The following is a 25,490-nucleotide window of genomic DNA, read 5'->3' as shown; positions in this document are numbered from 1 at the left end:
TACGTGGACCTGCTGGGCCCGTTGCTAGTGAGGACTTTTAATAAGGCAAGGGAGGAGGGGATCTTGCCCCCGACAGTGTCCAGGGCGTGATTTCTTTGATCTTGAAGCGGGACAAGGATCCATTGTAATGTGGGTCGTATAGACCGATCTCGCTCCTCAATGTTGACGCTAAATTGCTGGTGAAGGTGCTGGCTACGAGAATTGAGGACTGTGTCCCGGGGTTTATTCATGAGGACCAGACGGGATTCGTGAAGGGTAGGCAGCTAAATACAAATGTGCGGAGGCTCCTCAATGTGATTATGATGCCTTCGGTGGAGGGGGAAGCGGAGGTAGTGGCAGCTATGGACGCGGAGAAGGCCTTGATCGGGTGGAGTGGGAGTATCTTTCGGAAGTGTTGCGGAGGTATGGGTTCGGGGAGGGGTTCATCAGTTGGAACCAGCGAAGGGGGTTAGATGAGTTACCGCTGAAGAGGGCGGAAAGGAGCTTTCGGTACCTCGGGATCCAAGTGGCTAGGAGTTGGGGGGCCCTGCACAAGCTTAATTTGACACGGTTGGTGGAGCAGATGGAGGAGGATTTTAAAAGATGGGGGGCGGGATTCTCCACTCCCACACCGAAGTGGCCGCGCCGTCGTGAACGGCGTCGAGGTTCACGACGGCGCAGAACGGCCCCGGTCCCGACCGATTCAGGCCCTGACAATGGGCCAGGATCGGGGCTGCGTCATCTACACGCGCCAGGCCTTGTCGCCCGCGTAAAAGCGGCGCTGCATAGATGACGCGGCCGGCGCCGCATAACGGGCGCATGCGTGGTTGTCGTCCTCTCTAAATCCGCCCCGCAAGAAGATGGGGGACGGATCTTGCGGGGCCGCGGAAGGAAGGAGGTCCTCCTTCAGAGAGGACGGCCCGACGATCGGTGGGCACCAATCGCAGGCCACCCCACATTCCAGGTGAAGCCCGGTGCAGGATCCCCCCTCGCCCCCCCACAGCGTTCACGCACCACCCACGACTGCAGCGACCAGGTGTGGATGGCGCCGGGGGGGAACCCGCCGTTTTGGCCTTGCCGCTCGGCCCATCCGGGCCTCAGAATAGCGGGGGTGCCAGAGAATCACCATTTTGGGTGTCTCCGGCGATTCTCCGGCCTGCGGCCCGCGAAACTCGACCGGGCCGTTCCCGCCGCTTGGGAGAATCGCGGGAGGGCGTCGGACCGGCGTCCCCGGAAATTCTGGCAGCCCAGGCAATTCTCCCAACCGGCGTGGGAGTGGAGAATCGTGCCCGGGATATCCTGCCACTCTCACTGGCGGGTAGGGTGTATTCAGTAAAAATGATGGTCCTTCCGAGGTTTCTCTTTGTGTTCCAGTACCTTCCCATTTTGATCCCCAAGGCCTTTTTCAAACAGGTAAGCAGGAGCATCATGGGATTTGTGTGGGCGAATAAGACCCCGAGGGTGAAGAGGGTGTTTCTGGAGCGTAGCAGGGACAGGGGGGGGCTGGCGCTGCCGAATCTGTGTGGCTATCATTTGGGCAGCCAATGTGGCAATGATCCGTAAGTGGGTAATGGAGGGAGAGGGGCGGCGTGGAAGAGGTTAGAGATGGCGTCCTGTGTGGGCACGAGTCTGAGGGCGCTGGTTATGGCACCGTTGCCGCTCTAGCCGACAAGATACACCACGAGTCCGGTGGTGCCGGAGACGCTGAAGATCAGAGGGCAGTGGAGGCAACACAGGGGCGAGGTGGGGGCCTCGGTTTGGTCCCCGATTCGGGAGAACCATTGGTTCGTCCTGGGAAGGATGGATGGGGGTTTCCGGAGCTGGCATCTGGCAGGGATTAGAAGAATGGGGGACCTGTTCATCGATGGGACGTTTGCGAGCCTGGGGGCATTGGAGGGGAAGTTTGGGCTACCCCTGGGAAACGCTTTCAGGTACATGCAAGTGAGCGCGTTTGTGAGGCGGCAGGTGAGGGAATTCCCGCTGCTTCCGGCACGCGGGATTCAGGACAGGGTGATTTCGGGTGTATGGGTTGGAGAAGGCAAGGTTTTGGCGATTTATCAGGAGCTGCAGGAAGAGGAGGAGGCCTCGGTGGAGGAGTTAAAGAGCAAGTGGGAGGAGGAGCTTGGGGAGGAGATAGATGAGGGTCTGTGGGCTGATGCCCTGAGTAGGGTTAATTCTTCCTCCTCTTGTGCCAGGCTCAGCCTAATACAGTTCAAGGTTACTTACAGAGCGCATATGACAGGGGCGAGGTTGAGTAGGTTGTTTGGATTGGAGGATAGATGTGGGAGGTGCTTGGGGAGCCCGGCAAATCACGTCCATATGTTCTGGTTGTGCCCGGCACTGGATGGGTTTTGGAGGGGTTTTGCGAGGACTATGTCCAAGGTGATGAATGCCGGGGTCAAGTCGAGCTGGGGATTGGCATTATTTGGGGTATCGGACGAGCCGGGAGTGCAGGAGGCGAAAGAGGCCGGTATTCTGGCCTTTGCGTCCCTGGTAGCCTGGTGGAGGATTTTGCTACTATGGAAGGATGAGAAGCCCCCTAGTGTGGAAGCTTGGATCAATGACATGGCAGGGTTCATCAAGCTGGAGAGGATCAAGTTTGCCTTGCGAGGGTCTGTGCAGGGGTTCCTCAGGCGGCGGCAACCATTCCTAGACTATCTCGCGGAGCGTTAGGAGGAGGTCAGCAGCAGCAGCAGCCCAGGGGTGGGGTGGGGGGGGGGGGGGGGGAGGGAGGGGGGGGGGGGTTTATCTTGGGGTGGTGTTTTGGTTAAGGTGGGGGTTTTTCTCCCTATTTGTGATTTTTACTGTTATATGGGGGGTTACTGTATATGGGGGAAATCCAATGTATAATTTCTACTTGTGTTCTTGTTGCTTTATTTTTGTTGGGGGGGGGGGTTGTTGAAAATTTGAATAAATATTTTTTTTTTAAAAAGAAGCCTCCTGAGAACCTATCTCACCTACCAAACCTGTCCTCAGCACAACTCTCCTCCATACTTGGTGTCCAACCCTCCTTGAGGCTGAAAAACACCTTAGAATGTCTTACATTACAGGCACTGGATAAATGTAGCTTATTAATTATTTTGCCTTCTATACACATGCCATGGCAATCTGATTGCTTATTCTGCGAACTCTGTCTCTTCCTTTAGGTGTACCAACTTCTTAATGCCAGGTGCTGGCCAAAAGGGAAAATATTCTCTGTGATCAAATGAAAAACCTGAAATTCAGCTTAAATTAAGTTAAAAAATCCATAGGTTTTCAACAAACACTAACAGTTAGGTTGTAAAATGAATGCTGTGCTGTATTGTTTTCTTCTGTGAAGCAACAAACTGCAGAAAAAATAATCTCAACGAAGTCAGCCTTGTAGGGCTATTATGAAGTGCAGGAGGCAAAAGCTTCAAATGTTCCACTGCAAAAGGTATCCCTGGGATTTTTCCTGGTTACCTACGGGAGCAATCCATGCCGTGTGAAATATAATTAATAGAGACATTTCTCTCCGTTGGACATTGTATGTCTGTTTCCACTGTAAACATTACTTTATCTTAATTTGATGTGCTTTGCATCTGGCAAATGTATTGTTTTGTTCAAAGTACTTTCCCACCCCCAAAGTACTTTTTAAACATCACATGTGTGTTCTTACCCACTCTCACTGTTTGAAAGATTTAGTTAGCCAAACAGTTTTGTTCACAGAATATTTGTTCTTTGTTCTCAGGATATTCCTTTCTAAGAATTGTATACATTGGCAACCTTTTGTTTGGTTAATGGTGAGACTTTACTTTATGGAAATGTAACCTTATGCGTCATAAGTTCAATCTCCCAATGCTATTACCTCAGCTTCAGAAAAGCCACTGCTGTCCAAAATAAAGTTGAAGACAATTAATCAGAATCAAATTTATTCATTCAAATTCTACGTAACAAGAAAGAAACACATATTTATCGTGTCATTGTATCATAAATATCTGGTGCAGTAATGTTTTTGAAAGCCTTGGTTAGGGGGGTATACGTACCTGCTGCAATAATTATTTTTTTGAAATCCTGGTTTGAAAGATAGCCAGACTTTCTGAATGCAAAAGGTGCAATTAAGATGTCGTAAAAGAGGGTGGCTGCTGGAGGCCGCCGCCATGTGGATGCGCGGACTCGAAACCGGATGTGCGGGGACCCGTATCCGCAGCTAAAGCTGCGTGTATTACTCTGGGTCCCTGCCAGCCCCTTGCTGGTGAGTGAATCAACTGTTATTTTTTTGAGGAAACTCGGGAATGCAACGCCAGCGTTTTTACTCCGGCCTGGGGACATAGCCCCATTTTGGGAGAATCCAGCCGATGTTTTCCACCAGCTTTTTGGGTGAGATCTAGACCTGTATTCATTGTTTTGGGTCTTGGGGCGTTTCCCACATGTAGAGCACGATCCATTGGCCACGCTGCACCAGAGAAGCAGCGCGCCGCGGTACAGCGTGGCCGTGAAAGCCGGGAGGCCCCACTCCCAGGATCTACCCAGCACACAGCGCCTCACGAGATCCAACGTGATCTCGTGAGACGTTCCGATGTAAATCCCACCACAATGGGCAAGGTCACTTTTTGGCAAATCTGCATATTAGAGCGGGGGAGTAAGCCTCAATCTAATGTGCAGATTCCCGCGGTACCTGAGGCTTTGAGATTCAACTCCACCTCAGAGATCTCAGGCGAGTGCTGTTCAGTACTGGTCCCTGCAAACGGGGAATGGCACTCGTGGGGATCTGACAGGGGATCGGAGGCCCCCAGCTGCATGCCCTTTGGGCAGGGTGGTGCCCTGACACTGTTGGTGCGACCTGGGTACCTTGGAAGTGCCTGTCTGGTACATTGGCAGTGCCACCTGGGTACCAGCCTGGCACTACCAAGGTGCCCAGGTGGCATTGCCAGCTGGCATGGGGCATTGACAGGTGCCAGATTTGCACTGCCAAGCTGCCAATTTTTCCACGTGCATGATCGTGCCAGGGTTGCCTCGTGTGGGTATTGGGGGGGGAGCGCCAGGAAACCAGCAGCTAAATAATAATAATAATCTTTATTAGTGTCACAAGTGGACCCATCCATCGTTGTGGGCATAGCGGCATCACCCCTCTCCCCCCCAAGTGGGAATATGCCACTCTTGGAGCACTGAGGCCCCCCCATCTTTAGGGCCCATGCCACTTTCAGCAATCCCCTTCAGCCCCCCAACTTCATGACGCCCCTTCATAACCCCTTCACCCCACAGCACCCTTCGTATCCCCCTTCAACCCTCCCTTTCAACAACAGGCCCTGCCCCTTGGCAGTGCCAATGTTGGTGCCGGGGGAAGCGCCCTGTCCCCAACTACCCGTTCCAATGCCTCCGAAACCCCTGGAGTGGCCATTACGCCTGGTCTCCGTTTGTGGAGACCTGTACTATTCGGCGCCCAGGTGAGGTCTCACCGATGCGACCAGTGACTCCCGGGAGCCAGGTGAATGCTGTCTCTACCCGGTGCACATAATGAGCCTAATGGCTCATTTAAATATCATTACCTGGATCACACCCAGCGAGGGTCACCCAGATCGCGCCAGGCACTGCAGGTTGGGTGACTTGAGTGCACTTTTGCGCTCGGCGCAATGCCCATTTTGGGCCTTTCCTGCAATGCTCTCAGCGTAACAGGTTCGGCGCCGGGTGCAGCGGGTGGCACCCACAACCTCAACAAGGGACCTAGTACCTTCATACCAAAAGGATAAATACATCCAATGGACACTGTTCATGGTGCCTTTATAAATTGAGAGTTGTATTTGGTTCTTGTGGACTCACCAGGGGTTTTGCAATCCTGGCTCTCAGCTGGCTTTCTTGGGGTTGGGCACGGAATGCAGTGCCAGCAGAGGTCCAGACTTCCTTGGTGAGGCCAAAGGAGTACTCCTGCTGTCCTTGGGTCCCACGAAAGAAAGTTATTCATTCATCAAGTCCTAATATCGTAGGACTCCATGCTCCCCGAGCTGACTGCCGCTGCCACTTCTCCCAGTGCCATGCCCATTTGAAAGGGAAGATGGTAGCAGGTGGAAATGGAACAAGATAGTATATTTTTGGACGCTACCCCAGCTACAATGGCAGCTTTTCCTGCCAATCAGATTGTATTCAAACTGTCCTGAGAATTTCAGAAGCACGTTCATTGCCAGTGATTTGGTTGTTATCCAAGGGCCCCTTCATAGCAGTCTTTACTAATGGAATTTCTTTCTGAGGGTACAGTCTCCAGAGACATAACCTCTGTAGCTTTGTTTGATGAACCTCTGATATAATCCAGATCCCATTTGGTTTTTTAAAAATTGATTAATACTCCCTAGAAATCAGAACCTATAAATATATACCATTCATATAAAATGAAGCATACCAGCACATAGAAACGTACTTCTCGTAGCTTTTTAGCTCCAGTGCAAGGCCTCAGGGGGTATCGTGACCTGCTGATAGTTTTAAGTACTGACTAAAATATATTGTGGCTGCACAATGTGTAATATTATGCAGGCTTGTACACTCTTGACATAATATAAATATTGTTATACTATCTTGTTTGATGGATTACTTGAAAGACTGGGTTACTTGAAAGACTGATTAAGTCTAATCGGATCACCCATACAATCAGCGGTACTCAAAATGTTTCATTACAAAAATGAGCAAGATACAGATTTTCCTCTTTACTTTGCTTAATTGGCTATGTGTGGGCTGCTGTCTGAAAGTTCAGTGGGAAGTATTGTACTTAATTTCTAAATTATTATACTGTCAGGATGTACCTGTAATGTGTTTTTTTGTGCGTGAAGTATTCTGAACTGATGAAGATGGCATTTGACATTTAATTAGTGGCGTGACTGCACATTTCACAAGTCTCAGAAAGATATTAAACTGGCTTGTCAAAATAAGTGAAAGCAGGGATTAACATATCAGACAACCTTCGAACTTCCAAGAGTATACATAATTAATTGTTGTGGACCCAACATCTGGAGAACAGAAGCGATAAAGACCCACCAGAAAAGCCCAAGAAAATTGAATGTAATACTCTCCCTGCCTCACAGGAAAGTCCTGATTCCCACTGAGGCATGATTTTATTCCTTTGGCACCTCACTCAGTTGATCATTTTTTATCCAAAGACTAAGATGTGCTAGTCGGCAATAGAAAGCTTAACATCCAAATCCAATCATCACACATGTTTTCCAGTATAGGCCATTGGATGGCTATTACGCATGGGAGACCGAGCAGTATATTTTTCTCTGTGTAGGGAACGCTAAGGTCTGACCTAGCATCTGCACAGCTATGCTGGTTGAGATCAGCCGCTGAAGTACCCTTCATAGCTATGTATACCTCAGTATCACGCAACGTGGCACACTTCACACTGTGCCAGTGGGGAGCCCCGGAAACTGTATTTTTGGTCAGATATTTTACTGGTACCTAAAGCAGCAGAAAGCAGCTGTCAGAGTTCTTAAACAAAAATAAGAGCACATCTGTCCAAAATGTATCAAAAACGCAAAGAATTTGGTGTGGTATACGTGCCCTCTCTGCCCTGGAAGGGAGGTATAAATAAAGTTGGTTTATAATGGCTGCCTGGTGTGAATCCATGTGGTGAGTTTATCTCAGTACAATACACAACAGAAAGATGACAACGAGACTGGGATTAGATTTTCTGTTAACATTTTCATTTGACAAATTACGGACTGAAGAACATTATGACACACTTTTTGGAACTGCTGTCTCACAGCGCCAGGGACCCAGGTTCAATTCCAGACTTGAGTGACTGTCTGTGTGGAGTCTGCACATTCTCCCCGTGTCTGTGTGGGTTTCCTCTGGGTGCTTCCTCCTACAGTCCAAAGATGTGCAGGTTACATGGATTGGCCATGCTAAATTGCCCCTTAGTGCCTAGGGCAGGGGAGTGGACCTAGGTAGGGTGCTCTTTCAGAGGGTCAGTGCAGACTCGATGGGCTGAATGGCCTCCTTCCCTGTAGGGATTCTATGACCTCCATAGCTGAGTTTGAGGAAGTCTAAGCAGTTTTAAAGATTGCTCTGTGTGAGCACATCATATTCAGGTACACAGTGAGTAAACACATGTAATTGAAAAAAATGCATATTTGGGGACAGTGGGGGAATTCAGCCCTAACAAAGAAGACTGGTGTAATTATGAATAAAAGTTATATATTTGGCCGAAAGTGAATAGTTGGAGATGAAGATAAAGTAAATATCTTCCTGACCATTATGGGGGGAGATGCTTTTAGATCATAAGACCATAAGACATAGGAGTAGAACTAGGCCATTTGCCCATTCAATCATGGCTGATATGTTTCTGATCTCCATTCACCTCCTTTCTCCCCATAACCCTTGATCCCGTTATTAATCAAGAACCTATCTATCTTTGTCTTAAATACACTCAGTGATTTGGTCTCCACAGCCTTTTGCGGTAATGACTTTCACAGATTTGCCATCCTCTGGCTGAAGACATTTCTCCTCATCTGTTTTAAAAGATCGTCCCTTCAGTCTGAGACTGTGCCCTTCGGTTCTAGATTCTCCTACTAGTGGAAACATTCTCCCCATGTCCACTCTATCCAGGCCTTGCAGTATCCTGTAAGTTTCAATGAGATCTCCCCTCATCCTTCTAATCCTTCTAAACTCCAACGAGTACAGTCCTCATATAACAAACCCTTCATTCCAGGGATCATTCTTGCAAACCTCCTCTGGACCCTCTCCAAGTCCAGCACATCCCTCCTTACATACGGGTCCCAAAACTGCTTTGTCCCGTGGCTCATCCTTGTCTCCCCACTCTCCCCTCTACTGGTCTTGAAACAACTTCCAAACCACGGTTGGCAAATTTTATTTTCTGAAACCTGAGAAATTCCGGCAGGTCGGACAGCCACTGGAGCCTTGGGTGGTGCTGCTGATCGCTAGCCGAGCAGGATTCTCTGGTGGGTAATCTGGGAGGCAAAGGCTAGGGCATCGGCTCCTCTCTCCATGAAGAGTTCTGGCTGCTCTGATAACCCGAAGACGGCCACTTCTGGGCATGGCTCCACCCTCACTCCCACAACCCTGGACATTGCCTCAAAGAAGGTCGTCCAGTACCCGACAAGACTGGGGCAAGCCCAGAACATATGGGTGTGGTTGAACGGAACTTCCTGGCACCGTTCACAATTGTTTTCCACCTTTGGAAAGAACCTACTCATTCGAGTTCAGGTTAGGTGCGCTCTGTGCACCTCAGCTGCGTTAGGCTCAGCCCTGTGCAAGTGGAGGTGAAGTTCACCATGTGCAGTGCTTCGATCCAAAGTCCTCCCCCTATCTCTATGGCTAGTTCCTGCTCCCATTTTTTCCTTGTCTTGTCCAGGGAGAAGCGTACCTCATCCAACGAGGGGAGCGTACCCCCTCCAACAGTCGCCCGTACAAGTCCGAACAGTTTCCTTCCTCAGGCGCCCGCATCCAGCAGTTCTTCTACTAAAGTGTGTACCGGTATCTGGTGGTACGTCGTTGTTTTCTTGTGGATCTGAATGTATCTCGGGTTAAGACCATAAGACCATGAGACATAGGAGCAGAAGTAAGGCCATTCGGCCCATCGATAAACTCCACCATTCAATCATGGCTGATTTCAACTCCATTTACCCGCTCTCTCTCCATAGCCCTTAATTCCTCGAGAAATCAAGAATTTATCAACTTCTGTCTTAAAGACACTCAACGTCCCGGCCTCCACCGCCCTCTGTGGCAATGAATTCCACAGACCCACCACTCTCTGGCTGAAGAAATTTCTCCTCATCTCTGTTCTAAAGTGACTCCCTTTTATTCTAAGGCTGTGCCCCCGGGTCCTAGTCTCCCCTGCTAATGGAAACAACTTCAGGATGCCAGGCCTCCCACCTTTCTTTTCCTTTGCAGGACCTTCTTTTGGATCCTCGGACTCTCCCCCGATTAGTTTGTCGACTGTGTTGCAAAAGGCTTTGGGGATGTAGATCGGGATGGTTATGAACAGGAAGAGGAACCTGGGTAGCACGTTCTTTTTGATCGTCTGTATTCTCCCTGCGAGTGGGAGTGGGCCCCACCTCTGCAGGTCCCTTTTAACTTTCTGCACCAGACACATCAGGTTCCATGTGTCCAGTCGTGGGCTATTTGGATCCCCAGGTAGCGGAATTTGGTCTGGGCTTGCTTAAATGGAAATCCCCCAACTCTTTTTTTCCGGTGCAACTTTATTAATCAACATCCCACTCACTATCACATACCTCCGAACCAGGTCTCGCACGTCTTTGGCCCCACCCCACCCTAGAAACCCCACCCTTTTGCTCATCAAGATTGCCACGCCCCACGATTTTGAATCAAACCCGAGTGAAATATCTGCCCCACTCATCCCATCCTCAACCTGAGCTGATCCTTTACTCGGAGGTGCATCTCCTGCAGAAAGACCACCCCTGCCTTCAGACTCCTCAGGTGCGCGAAGATCCGAGCCCTCTTCACCAGCTCGTTCAGTCCCCATACATTCCATGTTACTAATCTTACCGGAGACCTATGCCTCCATTCCCTTTTACTTTCCGCCATCATCCCCCTCCGATTCTACCTCCTTTAGTTTTACCCTGAACCGGGCCCATCAAGATGGCTTCCTTCTCCACCCCTGACCACACTCAGTCTCCAACTCTGACACGTTGCATTCCCCCCCTAAACCTGGCCATTCCCACGGCTACCTCCCGCACCTCACTTCCGTTCACCAGCATTACCTACCAGCGTGGGGGCTGCTGCCCGAAAGCACCTCCTACCTAATCCTCCTTGACCTGTGCGAATGGCTCATCGTGGACCTCCCCCGCTCCCACATAAACAAAGACACATCCAAAACCACACGTCTCCCCTTCCAAAACAAAATTGGCCTCTTCTGGCATTTCAAAATAGTACTCCCAATCGTTGAAAGTTACCCACAGTTTCGCCAGGTACAGTACCCCAAATCGAATCTGCCTTTGATATAACACTGCCTTGGCCTTGTTAAATCCGGCACACCTCTTCGCCAGCTCCGCACCGATATCCTGGTAAATTCGGACCCTGTTCCCTTCCCATTCACAGTTCCGCTTCTCCCTGGCCCACCGCAGGATCTTCTCTTTCACTGCAAACTTGTGGTGTCTCTGTGCACCTTGTCCACCTCCAGGGCCTTGTCGTGCAGCCCCTCCACCATCAGCTCTGCCAGCATCCTCACAAAGGTATCTCGTGGTGCTTGTACTTTCCACGCCCCTGGCAGTCCGATGATACGCAAATTCCGCCTTCTGGACCAGTTCCCCTGCTCCTCTACCTTTGCCCTCAGCAACTTGCAAAGGTCCCCCAGGATCCCCACCTCTGCCTCCAAAGACACCACAATCACTATGATCGGACACCACCTTTTCCATCTCCCGTATCTGTGACCCCTGTGCCTCGAGGCATTTCTCCACTCGCTCCATTGATCCTTTCAGGGGTGCTACTGCTCCCTCAATTTCCTTCAACCGGTCCGCGTGCATCTCCTTTCTTTGCTGGCGGACCTCTTCTTTAATAAAGCCATCAACTGCTCCATCTGGGGTTTTCCAACTTACGACAACCCTTCCCCCTCCACCATCTTCACAATTGCTACTGTGCCACAGGTCTCCTCCAGTTCCTTTAACCGTTTTTTGCCGGGTCTGATAACAAGTAGACATGCCACTCACGGGGAAAACTTCTCCACACCTACTGCTACACTTTCCTGCCGAAACTACCCCACTTTGGGATAAAAAGAGCTCAAACCACACCTTTGGGCTGGAGCTGAACTGTGTGCGACCACTCACTCCATGGCCGCCACCGGACGTCTCCAGCTCTCTGATTGTCGCCTCCTGTGTCTTCAGTCACCGCTCCGGCTTTCCCAGCGCCGTTTGAAAGGGGACCAGTGCCTCCGCTACCACTACTTTCACCGTCATCATTTGTAATTTGATGGCGTCTCTGTGCAATTGGAGCTCCTGTGTTTGGAGGTCCATCCACTTGTTTATCTGGATTTGGATTGGATTTGTTTATTGTCATGTGTACCGAGGTACAGTGAAAAGTATTTTTCTGCGAGCAGCTCAACAGATCATTAAGTACATGAGAAGAAAAGGGAATAAAAGAAAATACATAATAGGGCAACACAACATATACAATGTAACTACATAAGCACTGGCATTGGATGAAGCATACAGGGTGAAGTGTTAATGAGGTCAGTCCATAAGAGGGTCATTTAGGAGTCTGGTGACAGTGGGGAAGAAGCTGTTTTTGAGTCTGTTCATGCATGTTCTCAGACTTCTGTATCTCCTGCCCGATGGAAGAAGTTGGAAGAGTGAGTAAGCCGGGTGGGAGGGATCTTTGATTATGCTGCCCGCTTTCCCCAGGCAGCGGGAGGTGTAGATGGAGTCAATGGATGGGAGGCAGGTTCGTGTGATGGACTGGGCAGTGTTCACGACTCTCTGAAGTTTCTTGCGGTCCTGGGCCGAGCAGTTGCCATACCAGGCTGTGATGCAGCCCGATAGGATGCTTTCTATGGTGCATCTGTAAAAGTTGGTAAGGGTTAATGTGGACATGCTGAATTTCCTTAGTTTCCTGAGGAAGTATAGGCGCTGTTGTGCTTTCTTGGTGGCAGCGTCGGCGTGGGTAGACCAGGACAGATTTTTGGAGATGTGCACCCCTAGGAATTTGAAACTGCTAACCATCTCCACCTCGGCACCGTTGATGCTGACAGGGGTGTGTACAGTCCTTTGCTTCCTGAAGTCAATTACCAGCTCTTTAGTTTTGCTGGCATTGAGGGAGAGATTGTTGTCGCTACACCACTCCACTAGGTTCTCTATCTCCCTCCTGTATTCGGACTCATCGTTATTCGAGATCCGGCCCACTATGGTCGTATCATCAGCAAACTTGTAGATGGAGTTGGAACCAAGTTTTGCCACGCAGTCGTGTGTGTACAGGGAGTAGAGTAGGGGGCTAAGTACGTAGCCTTGCGGGGTGCCGGTGTTGAGGACTATTGTGGAGGAGGTGTTGTTCATTCTTACTGATTGTGGTCTGTTGGTCAGAAAATCGAGGATCCAGTTGCAGAGTGGGGAGCCAAGTCGTGGGTTTTGGAGCTTTGATATGAGCTTGGCTGGGATTATGGTGTTGAAGGCAGAGCTGTAGTCAATAAATAGGAGTCTAATGTAGGAGTCCTTGTTCTCAAGATGCTCTCGGGATGAGTGTAGGGCCAGGGAAATGGTGTCTGATGTGGACCGTGTCATGATATTCAAACACACACATCATGATGGACACACTAACAGGCAAATCAGAGTACACAACACCACAACCAATCACAGACAAGAACACCAACCACATAAAAAGCACGAGCACGACACCTGGAGGTCAGTAGGTCTGGGGAGAAGGAAGCATGAAAGAGCTGTTGAAACACCACAAGCAGGGAGCCCCCCACGTGCAGAGTGCAAAGACCAAGTTGTAAATAGTGAGTTTAAATAAACAAGCGTTGTACCATATGCAACTGTGTTGGCTCTTCTGTGTGTTAGAACACCCAACACCACATGGTACAGGAGTGGATCGATACCTGCCTACCAACCTGCCATTCTGGACATGGACCACACCGGCAAACCGCAGCCGATGCAAGTCACGGGGAACCTAGGCACCAACTGGAAGCTCTACAGGCAGCGATTTGACCTGTACATCCGTGCCACCGAAAAACAGAATGTCTCGGATGATTCGAAGATTGCAATGCTCCTCTTCTACGCAGGCCCCCACCCAAATGATGTCTTTAATTCACTGGTGTTCGAGGAAGGCGAAAACCAGGCCAAATATGACACGGTCATCCTCAAAATGGACCAGCACTTTCAAACTGAAGTAAACGAAACTTTCGAAAGATACATCTTTCAGCAACGCCTGCAAGGTAAGGAGGAGCTTTTTCAACCCTTTTTGACGCACCTCCGGATTCTGGCGCAGTCCTGCGGTTACGGCACCACCACAGAGTCCATGATCAGGGACCAGATTGTTTTTGGCGTTGCCTCCAGTGGCCTACGCCAGCAGCTTCTTAAAATAAAGAGCCTCACCTTAGCGTCTGCTGTGGAAGCCTGTGTCCTCCATGAGAATGCTGCCTGCCGTTTTGCCCGATTTCAGGCGTCCGAGTTGGCACGGAGGGGGTCCCCAGCCGTCGAATCGGCAAGCCAGGCCGCCCACGACGTTGAACGCATCCAGGCCGTCGATTTCTTCCCGCCCCACGGCCCGGACGACAGCGGCCGCTTCCCGCGCTTTTCGCGGTCTCCCGCGCAGGTGCGCGCCAAGAATAACGGCCACAACGAGGGACGCACTGCGCAGGCGCGCCCACCGCAAGATCGCACTGCGCATGCGCAGTGGCGCAACGAACGCCGTGACGTCATGACGTGCAGCAAGTGTGGAGGTCTACACTTAAAAGGGCAATGTCCTGCAAAATACCAACAGTGCAACAGATGTGCCATGATAGGCCACTACGCAGCCCGCTGTCGTGCGGCTCAACCCATGGATCCGGCGCATCCTCGACAACCTCGCACACGAGTCAGGACCGTCCAGCCCACGCATCAAGACTTCCAGTTAAGTGATGCAGATGACCAGGATGACTTCAGAGTTGCCGTCATTGATGTCAACAAGGTCAATGCCATCAATCCAGACGATGAGTGGTGTGCCACCCTGACGGTCAACCGATCGCGCGTCGCCTTCCGTCTGGACACCGGCGCATCCGCCAACCTGATTGCTTACTCTGCAGTCCAGGCCATGAAGGTCAAACCACTCATCACACCATCCCGGCTTAAGATGGTTGACTATAACGGGAACGTTATCCCGTCCGTAGGATCTTGCCAGCTACAGGTGACTCACAAGAGGTACACGGCCACACTCCCCTTCGAAGTTGTGGGCTCATCAAAGGACTCGTTACTGGGCGCACAAGCGTGTAAGGTCCTTCACCTGGTACAGCGCATCATGTCTCTCTCTCCAGATGAGATATCCGACTTCCCGGATGCTGAGTTCCACGCGAATCTCCATTCCCTCCTCGCTCACAACCAGGAGGTTTTTGAAGGCATGGGGACATTGCCACACACGTACAAGATTCGACTCAGACCGGACGCCATCCCTGTCGTTCACGCACCTCGCAGGGTTCCTGCGCCTCTCAAAGACCGCCTCAAGGCACAACTGCAGATTCTTCAGGACCAAGGGGTCCTATCCAAGGTCACGGAGCCCACGCCATGGGTCAGCTCCATGGTCTGTGTAAAGAAGCCCTCTGGCGAGCTCCGTATATGTATAGATCCAAAAGATCTGAACAACAACATCATGCGGGAACACTATCCCATCCCGAAACGAGAAGACCTCACCAGCGAGATGGCGCGAGCCAACATATTCACTAAATTGGATGCGTCCAAAGGATTCTGGCAGATCCAACTGGACCCGGCCAGCCGAAGACTATGCACATTCAACACCCCTTTTGGCAGATTCTGCTACAACCGGATGCCATTCGGCATCATTTCGGCATCTGAAGTATTCCACCGCATTATGGAGCAGATGATGGAAGGCATCGAAGGGGTACGTGTATATGTGGACGATATCATCATTTGGTCCACCACTCCGCAGGAACACATGCATCGTCTTCGACGTGTCTTCACCCGCATACGGCAAAATGGCCTGCGTCTCAACCGTGCGAAGTGTGCTTTCGGCCAGACGGAGCTGAAATTCCTCGGGGACCACATCTCAAGGTCCGGGGTCCGTCCCGATGCAGACAAGGTTAGCGCCATCACAGCCATGCCACGACCGGCTGACAAGAAGGCTGTCTTAAGATTCCTGGGCATGGTCAACTTCCTTGGGAAGTTCATTCCCAACCTGGCTTCTCATACAACAAACATGCGCCATCTCGTAAAAAAATCGACGGAATTCAACTGGCACCAGTCGCATCAGCAGGAATGGGAGGAGCTCAAGCACAAACTGGTCACGGCACCAGTGCTGGCCTTCTTTGACGCGACTCGCCCTACAAAGATCTCAACAGACGCCAGCCAATCTGGTATTGGAGCGGTACTCCTGCAAAAAGACAGCACGTCATCATGGGCCCCGGTTGCGTATGCCTCACGAGCCATGACCCCTACCGAACAGCGCTACGCGCAAATCGAAAAAGAATGCCTGGGCTTGTTAACTGGACTGGACAAGTTCCACGACTATGTGTATGGCCTGCCACGATTCACGGTCGAAACTGACCACCGCCCCCTGGTCAACATCATTAACAAAGACCTGAACGACATGACTCCTCGCCTCCAGCGCATCTTACTCAAACTCAGGAGGTACGATTTTGAACTGATCTACACTCCGGGGAAGGAACTCATAGTGGCGGACACTCTTTCCCGAGCAGTGAGCACACCACCAGATGCGGAGGGGTTCGTGCGTCAAATTGAGGCACACGTGACTCTGACAGCAGCAAATATGCCAGCTGATGATCCTTGTCTGGCCCACATACGCGCAGAGACGGCGACTGACCCTCTGCTGCAGCGAGTGATGCGCCACATGACGGAAGGGTGGCTAAAAGGGCAGTGCCCCCAGTTTTACAATGTGCGAGATGATCTCACCAATATAGACGGGGTCCTTATGAAATCGCATAGGATCGTCATTCCACACAGTGTGCGCCAGATGATTCTTCGTCAACTACACGAAGGCCACTTGGGTGTCGAAAAATGCAGACGAAGGGCCCGGGCGGCGGTATATTGGCCGGGTATTAATGAAGACATAGCCAACATGGTGCTCAACTGCACAACCTGTCAGAGGTTTCAGCCGGCGCAACCTCCGGAAACACTTCTACCACACGAGATGGTGACGTCCCCCTGGGCGAAGGTGGGTGTTGACCTATTTCACGCGCTCGGCAGAGATTACATTGTTATTATAGACTACTTCTCAAACTACCCGGAAGTCATGCCTCTCCATGATCTGACGTCGTCCGCAGTCATTGGGGCCTGCAAGGAAACGTTTGCTCGCCATGGCATTCCAAGGACTGTCATGTCAGACAATGGACCTTGTTTTGCCAGCCGTGAATGGTCGTCCTTTGCCGCAGCATATGGTTTCACTCATGTGACATCCAGCCCTCTGCATCCACAATCGAACGGGAAGGCTGAAAAGGGTGTCCACATCGCAAAGCGGCTCCTGTGCAAGGCGGCTGATGCCGGATCGGACTTTAACCTTGCCTTGCTGGCCTATCGATCGGCCCCGTTATCCACGGGCCTCTCGCCAGCGCAGCTACTAATGGGTCGCTCCCTCAGGACGACGGTACCTTCCGTCCTGGCACCGACAACAGACCATGAGGCGGTTCTTCGGGACATGCAACTGCAGCGTGATCGCCAGAAAGGTCGGTACGACACACGAGCGACGGACCTGCCCCCCCTGTCCTCCGGAGACAAAGTACGCGTCCATCAACCGTATGGTGGCTGGTCAGCACCGGCCGAAGTCCTCCGACAAGTGGCTCCCCGCTCGTTCCTGGTTCGCATGCCGGATGGTTCCGTGCGTCGCCGCAATCGGCGCGCCCTTCGCCGACTTCCACGTTCACAGCCACACAACACGCCAGATCCTCAACAGGCTTCCGAGGATGACTTTGTGGAGCTGCCGCACATCACGCCCTTTCCATCGCCACCCATGGCCATGCCTGCACAGCAGCCGGTGGTTCTTGATCCACCCTTAAGGCGGTCAACCCGAATTCGTCGCAAACCCATTAGAATGGACTTATAATACAGTTCATATGTTTAATAAGTTGGACAATTTTACATGATAACCTGTTGTTGTTTATCGTTCCAGATGTCGTCTGACTGGACAACTGTTCAAAATTTTTTTTCTTCTTCTCTCGTTCGCATTTCTGTTATGTTATGGTACAACTGGATTCATGTGACGCACTCGACATCGCCCCATGTACATAGTTCCGTCATAGACACATGCTGCACACGACACACACACACTCTTAGATGCACTCACGTCACGATCATATTTATTACCACGTAGGCACATATCTTTGTAAAAAGGGGGGATGTCATGATATTCAAACACACACATCATGATGGACACACTAACAGGCAAATCAGAGTACACAACACCACAACCAATCACAGACAAGAACACCAACCACATAAAAAGCACGAGCACGACACCTGGAGGTCAGTAGGTCTGGGGAGAAGGAAGCATGAAAGAGCTGTTGAAACACCACAAGCAGGGAGCCCCCCACGTGCAGAGTGCAAAGACCAAGTTGTAAATAGTGAGTTTAAATAAACAAGCGTTGTACCATATGCAACTGTGTTGGCTCTTCTGTGTGTTAGAACACCCAACACCACAGACCGGTTGCAGTGGTATGCGAATTGCAGTGGATCAAGGCGTTCTGGGAGTATGGAGGTGATGCGCTTCATGATCAACCTCTCGAAGCACTTCATTACGACTGAAGTCAGGGCCTCTGGTCGGTAGTCATTGAGGCACATTGCCTGGTTCTTCTTTGGTAGCGGTATGATGGTATACCGGTATATCTGGGCGTAGTCCGGCATGTGCCCTGACGGCCCATCCCATTTGGATGCGGCCAATTCCTCGATGCCCCGCGTGTTTGTCATCGCCTCAATCTTTTTTTTAAATTTAGAATACCCAATTATTTTTTCTCCAATTAAGGGCAATTTAGCGTGGCCAATCCACCTAACCTGCACATCTTTTGGGTTGTGGGGGTGAAACCTACGCAGACATGGGGAGAATCTGCAAACTCCACACGGAGAATGAACCAGGGCCGGGCTTCAAACCCAAGTCCTCAGCGCTACAGTCCCAGTGCTAACCACTGTGCCACATGCCATCCTGTCATTGCTTCAATCTTCCTCTCCAGGATTTTGCTGATTCTGCCATCCTTCTGGCTCCTCAAATTGTTGTCTAGCGTACCTCGATTATTGTGGTAATGTTGGAGGAGGATGGGTTTTTTTCCCCGGGTTTAGCGGTTTATTTTGGGGATAAAAGTGCCAAATGAAATGAAATGAAAATGAAAATCGCTTATTGTCACAAGTAGGCTTCAAATGAAGTTACTGTGAAAAGCCCCTAGTCGCCACATTCCGGCACCTGTTCGGGGAGGCTGTTACGGGAACTGAACCGTGCTGCTGGCCTGCCTTGGTCTGCTTTCAAAGCCAGCGATTTAGCCCTGTGCTAAACAGCCCCTTTCAAGTTTCAAGTTTCCAGGAGGAGAACCACCTTTCACACGTCCACTCTGCACATCCCCATCACTGGAAGCCGAAATTCATTTCTATTTCTTTTCTTTTAGAAAATATTTTATTGAGGCATTTGTAATTTTCACAGTTTAACACAATAACATCTGTTAAACATCCGCGCGGGCCGACACACGTAAAGAAAGAAAAAAAACAACCTACAGAACGGTGCCCCCTACTCCCCCTGCTCTATTCCCTAGCTGCCCATAAACTATATTCTCTGTCCCATTGTACTGCTGATGTTCAGTTCTCCTTGAAGTAGTCTATAAACGGCTGCCATCTCAGGGCGAACCCTTGAATTGATCCTCTCAAAGCGAATTTAATTTTCTCCAGACTGAGAAACCCTGCCATATCGCTGACCCACACTCCTGACTTCGGGGGCTCCGAGTCCCTCCATCCCAGCGAAATCCGTCTCCGGGCCACCAGGGAGGAGAAGGCCAGAACATCGCCCCCCCGACCCCATCCCCGTCCCCTGTCCCCGGTCCCCGGATCCTCCGATACCCCAAATATTGCCAATTCTGGACTTGGAGTTACCTTTCCTTCCAGGACCTCTGACATAACGTCCGCGAATCCCTGCCAGAACCCCATCAATTTCGGACATGCCCAAAACATATGCACATGGTTTGCCAGGCTTCCTCCATACCGCCCACATCTGACTCCACCTCATCAAAGAACCTGCTCGTCCGGGCTACCGTCATGTGGACTCTGTGGACCACCTTGAAATGGATCAAGCTAGGTCTGCCACACGAGAGGATGAATTGACTCTCTTCAGGGCTTTTTCCCACAGCTCGAATTCTATCTCCCCACCCAGCTCCTCTTCCCACTTCCTCTTCACCTCCCTGATAGGTGCACCTTCCCACTCCATCAACTCCTTCTATATCTCTGAAACCCTCCTCTCTCCAACCCCTGTTTTTGCCAGCACCTTATCTTGTAACCCCCTCAGGGGGAGGCGAGAGAAGCCAAGAACCTGCCTCCGGACAAAATTCCGTATCTGTAGGTACCGTTCCCGCCCGGCAACTCAAACTCCTCCTCTAATGCCTCCAAGGTTGGGAGGCCCTCCTGAAGGAATAGGTCCCCAAATCTCTCAATCCTTGCCCGCCGCCATCCCCTATAGCCCCCATCCAGTCCCCCCAGGGAAAACCGGTGATAGTTACAAATCGGTGGTCACACTGACACCCCTTCCAATCTCATGTGTTGCCTCCATTACCCCCACACCCTAAGGGCTGCCACCACCACAGGGTGAGTACCGAGCCGGCGAAAACGGCAGGGGCGCCGTCAGTAAGGCCTCCAAACTCGTCCCCTTACAGGATGCCGCTTCTACTCGCTCCCACACCGACCCCTCCCCCACTACCCACTTCCTGACCATCGATATGTTGGCCGCCCAGTAATAGTTAATAAAGCTCGGGAGGGCCAAGCCCCCCTCTCCGCAACCCCGTTCCAGGAGTGCCTTCTTTACTCTCGGAGTTTTACCCGCCCACACAAAACCCAATATCGCCACGTTCATTTTCCTGAAAAAAGCCTTTGGGATAAAAATCGGAAGACATTGAAAAAAGAAGAGCAGTCTCGGAAGGACCGTCAACTTCACCATCTGGACCCTCCCCGCCAGTGTCAGCGGGAGCATGTCCCATCTGCGAAAATCCCTTTTCATTTGATCCACCGCTTTGCCCAGATTTAACTTATGAAGCTGCCCCCAATCCTTAGCCACTTGAATCCCCAGATATGTAAAATTCCTCTCAACCACTCTGAACGGCAACTCCCTCAGTCTCTTTTCCTGCCCCGGTGCCTGGATCACGAACATCTCGCTCTTTCCCATAGTTAACTTGTAACCTGAAAATCGCCCAAATTCTCCGAGTATCTCCATGATTTTGGCCATCCCCCCCACCGGGTCTGTGACATAGAGCAGCAAATCGTTCGCATATAGAGAGACTGTGCTCTACACCACCCACCTCCCCCCACCCACCCTCACGATCCCCTGCCAGGCATTTGATGATCTAAGGGCCATTGCCAAGGGCTCTATGGCCAGGGCAGGCAAACAATAATGGGGAGAGTGGACATCTCTGTCTTGTCCTCCTGCAGAGACTAAAATACTCTGACCGGACTCGGTTGGTTCTTACATTTGCCACCAGAGCCTGATATAACAGCCGGATCCAATCCACAAATCCCTGTCCGAACCCAAACCTGCCTAAAATGTCCCATAGGTGCTTCCACTCCACCCGATCGAAAACCTTCTCCACTTCCATGGCTACTACCACCTCAACATCGCGCCCCTCCGCTGGCATCATTATAACATTAAGAAACCGTCTAATATTGGATGTCAGGTGCCTGCTCTTCACAAATCCCGTCTGATCTTCCCCGATTACCTCCGGGACGCAATCCTCTATTCGAGGCCAAGATCTTTGCCAGCAATTTAACATCAACGTTCAGTAGGGAAATTGGCCTGTACGATCCACAGTTCTCCGGGTCCTTATCTCGCTTCAGAATGAGAGAAATTGATGCCTGTGATAGCGTTGGGGGGAGTACTCCCAGCTCCCTGGACTCGTTGAAAGCCTTAACCAGGAGCGGCCCCAGTAGCCCAGAGAATGCTTTGTAGAATTCCACAGGGAATCCATCAGGTCCCGGGGCCTTACCCTATTGCATCGCCCCCAATTCATCTATTACCTCCCCAAGCATTCATTTATATTTCTGATATCACTGATAAAATCACACTCTCAGGAATCATAGTTTACTGTGGGTCTGGAGTCAGATGTAGGCCAAACCAGGTAAGAATGGCAGATTTGCTTCCCTAAAGGATATTTGTGAACTAGGTGGGTTTTTATGACAGTCGATGATAGTTTCACGATTACTATTACTCAGACTTGCTTTATATTCCAGATTTTTTATTGATCAAATTTAAATTCCACCAGCTGCTGTGGTGGGATTTGAACCATTCCCCTGAGCATTGCCTGGGCCTCTGGATTATTAGCCCAGTGACATTACGACTACACTACCATCTCCCCTAAATTGTTTGTTAATGTATTTTGGCCATTTTTGGAAAAAAGGGATTTGCGCTTTATCATTACTAATATGGGTTAAAAGTCACACCCCTACCTTTATAATTCTCTGGACTTTATGTTCATAACTAAACTTTCAACCTTAATACTTGGCTGTCAATGCTCATCTTATTTAGATTGTGCTGTACATCACACAATACTCCAGCACAATCAATACTGTCACACAGCCAATTGGATTGTGATTGTTAGGAACTCTTTGTCCTTGCTTGTGACCCTCTCATTTGTTCCTCATTCTTACAGTTGCATATTAGTTTGACAAGCTGCACAAAACATAGTTTCCTTCTTTTGATGATGACGCATTCCTGATTGTTTTTCTTTTGCTGATGCCTCATTAGATTTTCCCAGCACTCAACATGAGGCTTTTATTCATCAGGGAGCTGGAGTATGTTTGTATTAGAAAACCATTTCCTAATGTGGTTTTGATGGAACAGTGGTTTAAGACACAATGTATACTTGGGCTTTCACTAATGGAGTTCCTGCTCCTCTCTGAAAATTCCTATTATCCGGACACTGCTCCAGCTGCATTTTTGTCATCCTGAAAAGCTCTTTACATTCAGGATATCCTCTGACATGTAACTAATTCTCTGGCATGTTGCTTTTCATAGGGATCTGTCGATCCATTGGAGTGAGCAATTTCCTCATTTCTCATTTGGAGCAGCTGAAGGAAGATTGTGACATCATTCCACATGTCAATCAGGTGAGAGGCTGCAACGTTTTAAATATATAATATATAATATAGGAAATGAGCAAAAATGGAATGAGAGAAAGCTATTCACACTGTCAAGTTTGCTTCTGTCATAGGTGTGGAAATTATATCCTATTATATAGCTAATTTAATATCTGGAGGAAGCTTTCACATAAATACTCCCAGATCTTCAATCAAAACGTCAGAATATTTATCTCTTCCTCAATCTCCATTATTCAGCCCTGACCCATTGTCCTCTCCAGACTAGCCCTGAAAATTATGTCACGTATACATTTTAAAAGGGTAAAATCACTAAAGACCTTCTCAAAACATTTCTGTACTTGATCTGCAATGCAGATCACCAGGGCAACAATTTTTATGGCTACTGGGAAATGCCAGATGGCTACCATGCCAACCTTTTCCCTGCACATGAATTTAGTGGAGTTACAACTGACTGTAAATATAAGTATTAGCTTATATTTTAGATAATTCTGATCATTTGCCTACCACATTGGGAAAGAGATTATGCCAATCAGAATATCTCCCTTTCTAACTTTTAGGATTTATGCCACTCAGTCCGAATTACCCAAATGGGCACCATACGAAGCTACCCCTCCTAAAATAGTTGTAACAGACAAAGCACTATTGGTTATGTAAATGGACTTGTGATGGATAGGTTGTTCAGTTACGTTTCAACTGAAAAATGTGGATTTTTAATATCTCACTTTTTATGAGGCCTAGTTAGTCACTTTAAATTTGGTTACTGAAGACTGAGGGAAAATCTCAGTTCTCCTTGCTAACTTGTTTTTCTGTGCTGGAGAGGGTACGCATTGCTATCTGGAACACTGTACAAGATGCCACTTCCAAGGCAGATGGTCACAACTGTCGAGATGAAAAACTTAATCAAGGTTATTTGCCAAGTCTAATTAATACTTTTATATTAATTTTATATTAATTTTTATATTTGCCAGAGACTGAGCTAAAGCAGCTTGATTGTCACATCAGGGAGTCCTGCTAGCACGGCTTCCACAACTTCTCTTTGTCCTGAGAACACATGAAAGACTGTAGGCCAGTCTCTGAGGAACAATGCTCCTGTTCGTATGGCATCCAAGAGCTGCCAATTTTGGGGATATATGTGACAGTTTTCGCCCAGTTACTCTGAGCTTATCAAAAGAGACTGGAGACGCCAGATTTCTAAATTAAACCTCACATATAAACTATGCCAGATTTTAGTATTGCTAAGGCAGTAAAGTGTCACGATTCTTATTATCTGAGGAGGTGTAGTCAAAAAATGTGTAAACAAATTAAATCTTCTATGCAATTTTCTATCACTGTCTCCGTTTTACTTTATAATAAATTTCAGCCATGGTTCAGTGCTTATGCAGACATAGCGCTTCATGATGTTTTTCAGAACGGTGCTCCTAAAATCCAATCAATTATTGAGATTTTATCGGCATTCTTTATAACACTAGCAGCTCCTCAGTAGTTTTGCTTACAGTAAGTCAGATAATACACTGTTTTGCAATGACAAGTGTTTTCCCACCACCGACACAGTGGCAGTGTATATACCATCTATAAGACAAGGGTTTTTTCCCAGTAACTTCATTGCAGTGTTGATGTAAGCCTACTTGTGACAATAATAAAGATTATTATTATTCTTAAGATGAACTGCACAAACTCACCAAAGCTCCTTAGGCCACACCTTCCAAACCCACTGTGGTAGACACCACTAGTGATACATTGTGTGTATTACAGCACTGTGTATTACAAGTACTACGGTAAATCCCTGCCTGCTGGCTCCTCCCAGCAGGCGGCATATAAAAGTGTGTGCTCTCCTGCGCTGCTCCCATTCTGGTTCCAGCTACAGGAGGCACAACATCTTGTGCAATAAAGCCTCGATTGTTTCACCATTCTCGTCTCGGGTAATTGACGGTACATTAGCCATGACTGGTACCATTTGGAAGGACAAGGCAGCAGACACATGGGAATACCACCACCTGGAGGTTCTTCCCTGCGGTAGCACAGCCCCTTTAAGGGGGCGGGCTTAGCGGTCCACATGACCGCCTGGGGACCAATCGTGCAAACCTCGACCAATAGAGAGAAATCATTGGGTCCTGGGGGCAGTGTGCGCCCCGGAGCTGGAGAGTCAAGACCTATCCAGCATTGCTCCGTGCCTGTATATAGTTGCTTTTGCCCACTGTTAATAAACCCCTCTTAGTTGCTATTGGAAATCTCCAGTGTACTGTCTCGAGCCACTGATGCACGATCAATTGGACAAAGACGAGAGTTGAATACAACTGAGGCTTTATTGCTCTAAGATGTGTGGTCTCCCACAGCAGCTGGCGAAATGGCTGCTGCACTGAGGACACACATATTTATACTCCGCCTACTGGGCGGAGCCAGCAGGCAGGGACTACCGCCGTACCTTTAGTACAGGTTCTACCATACATCACCTAATATAGGTGCAACAGTGGTTTACCACATTCACCCCCTGTTAAAATTGAGTCCGGCGGGGGTGGTGGAGAACTATATACAGCAATTGAATTTACATATACAATATTTGCGGGGGGAAAATATTTTTTTTTTTGAAGTCCAGTGAACCAGTTA

General features: G+C 49.5%; 1 protein-coding gene across 4 annotated transcripts in view; it reads left to right on the top strand.

Annotated features, from left to right (window-relative positions):
• The window catches only part of LOC140426503 (uncharacterized oxidoreductase ZK1290.5), a 262,640-nt gene that overhangs the window by 160,654 nt on the left and 76,496 nt on the right, over positions 1–25,490 (top strand). For all 4 annotated transcript variants that reach the window (XM_072511363.1, XM_072511361.1, XM_072511362.1 and 1 more), the window contains exon 4: positions 22,804–22,895. In XM_072511363.1, coding sequence (XP_072367464.1) covers positions 22,804–22,895 — 92 coding nt within the window. The remainder of the gene's footprint in view (positions 1–22,803; positions 22,896–25,490) is intronic.

Source organism: Scyliorhinus torazame, chromosome 7 (assembly GCF_047496885.1).
Source record: "Scyliorhinus torazame isolate Kashiwa2021f chromosome 7, sScyTor2.1, whole genome shotgun sequence".
Lineage (NCBI taxonomy): Eukaryota > Metazoa > Chordata > Chondrichthyes > Carcharhiniformes > Scyliorhinidae > Scyliorhinus > Scyliorhinus torazame.
The sequence above is the reverse complement of the archived record's forward strand: the minus strand, read 5'-3'. Positions and strand labels throughout refer to the sequence as shown.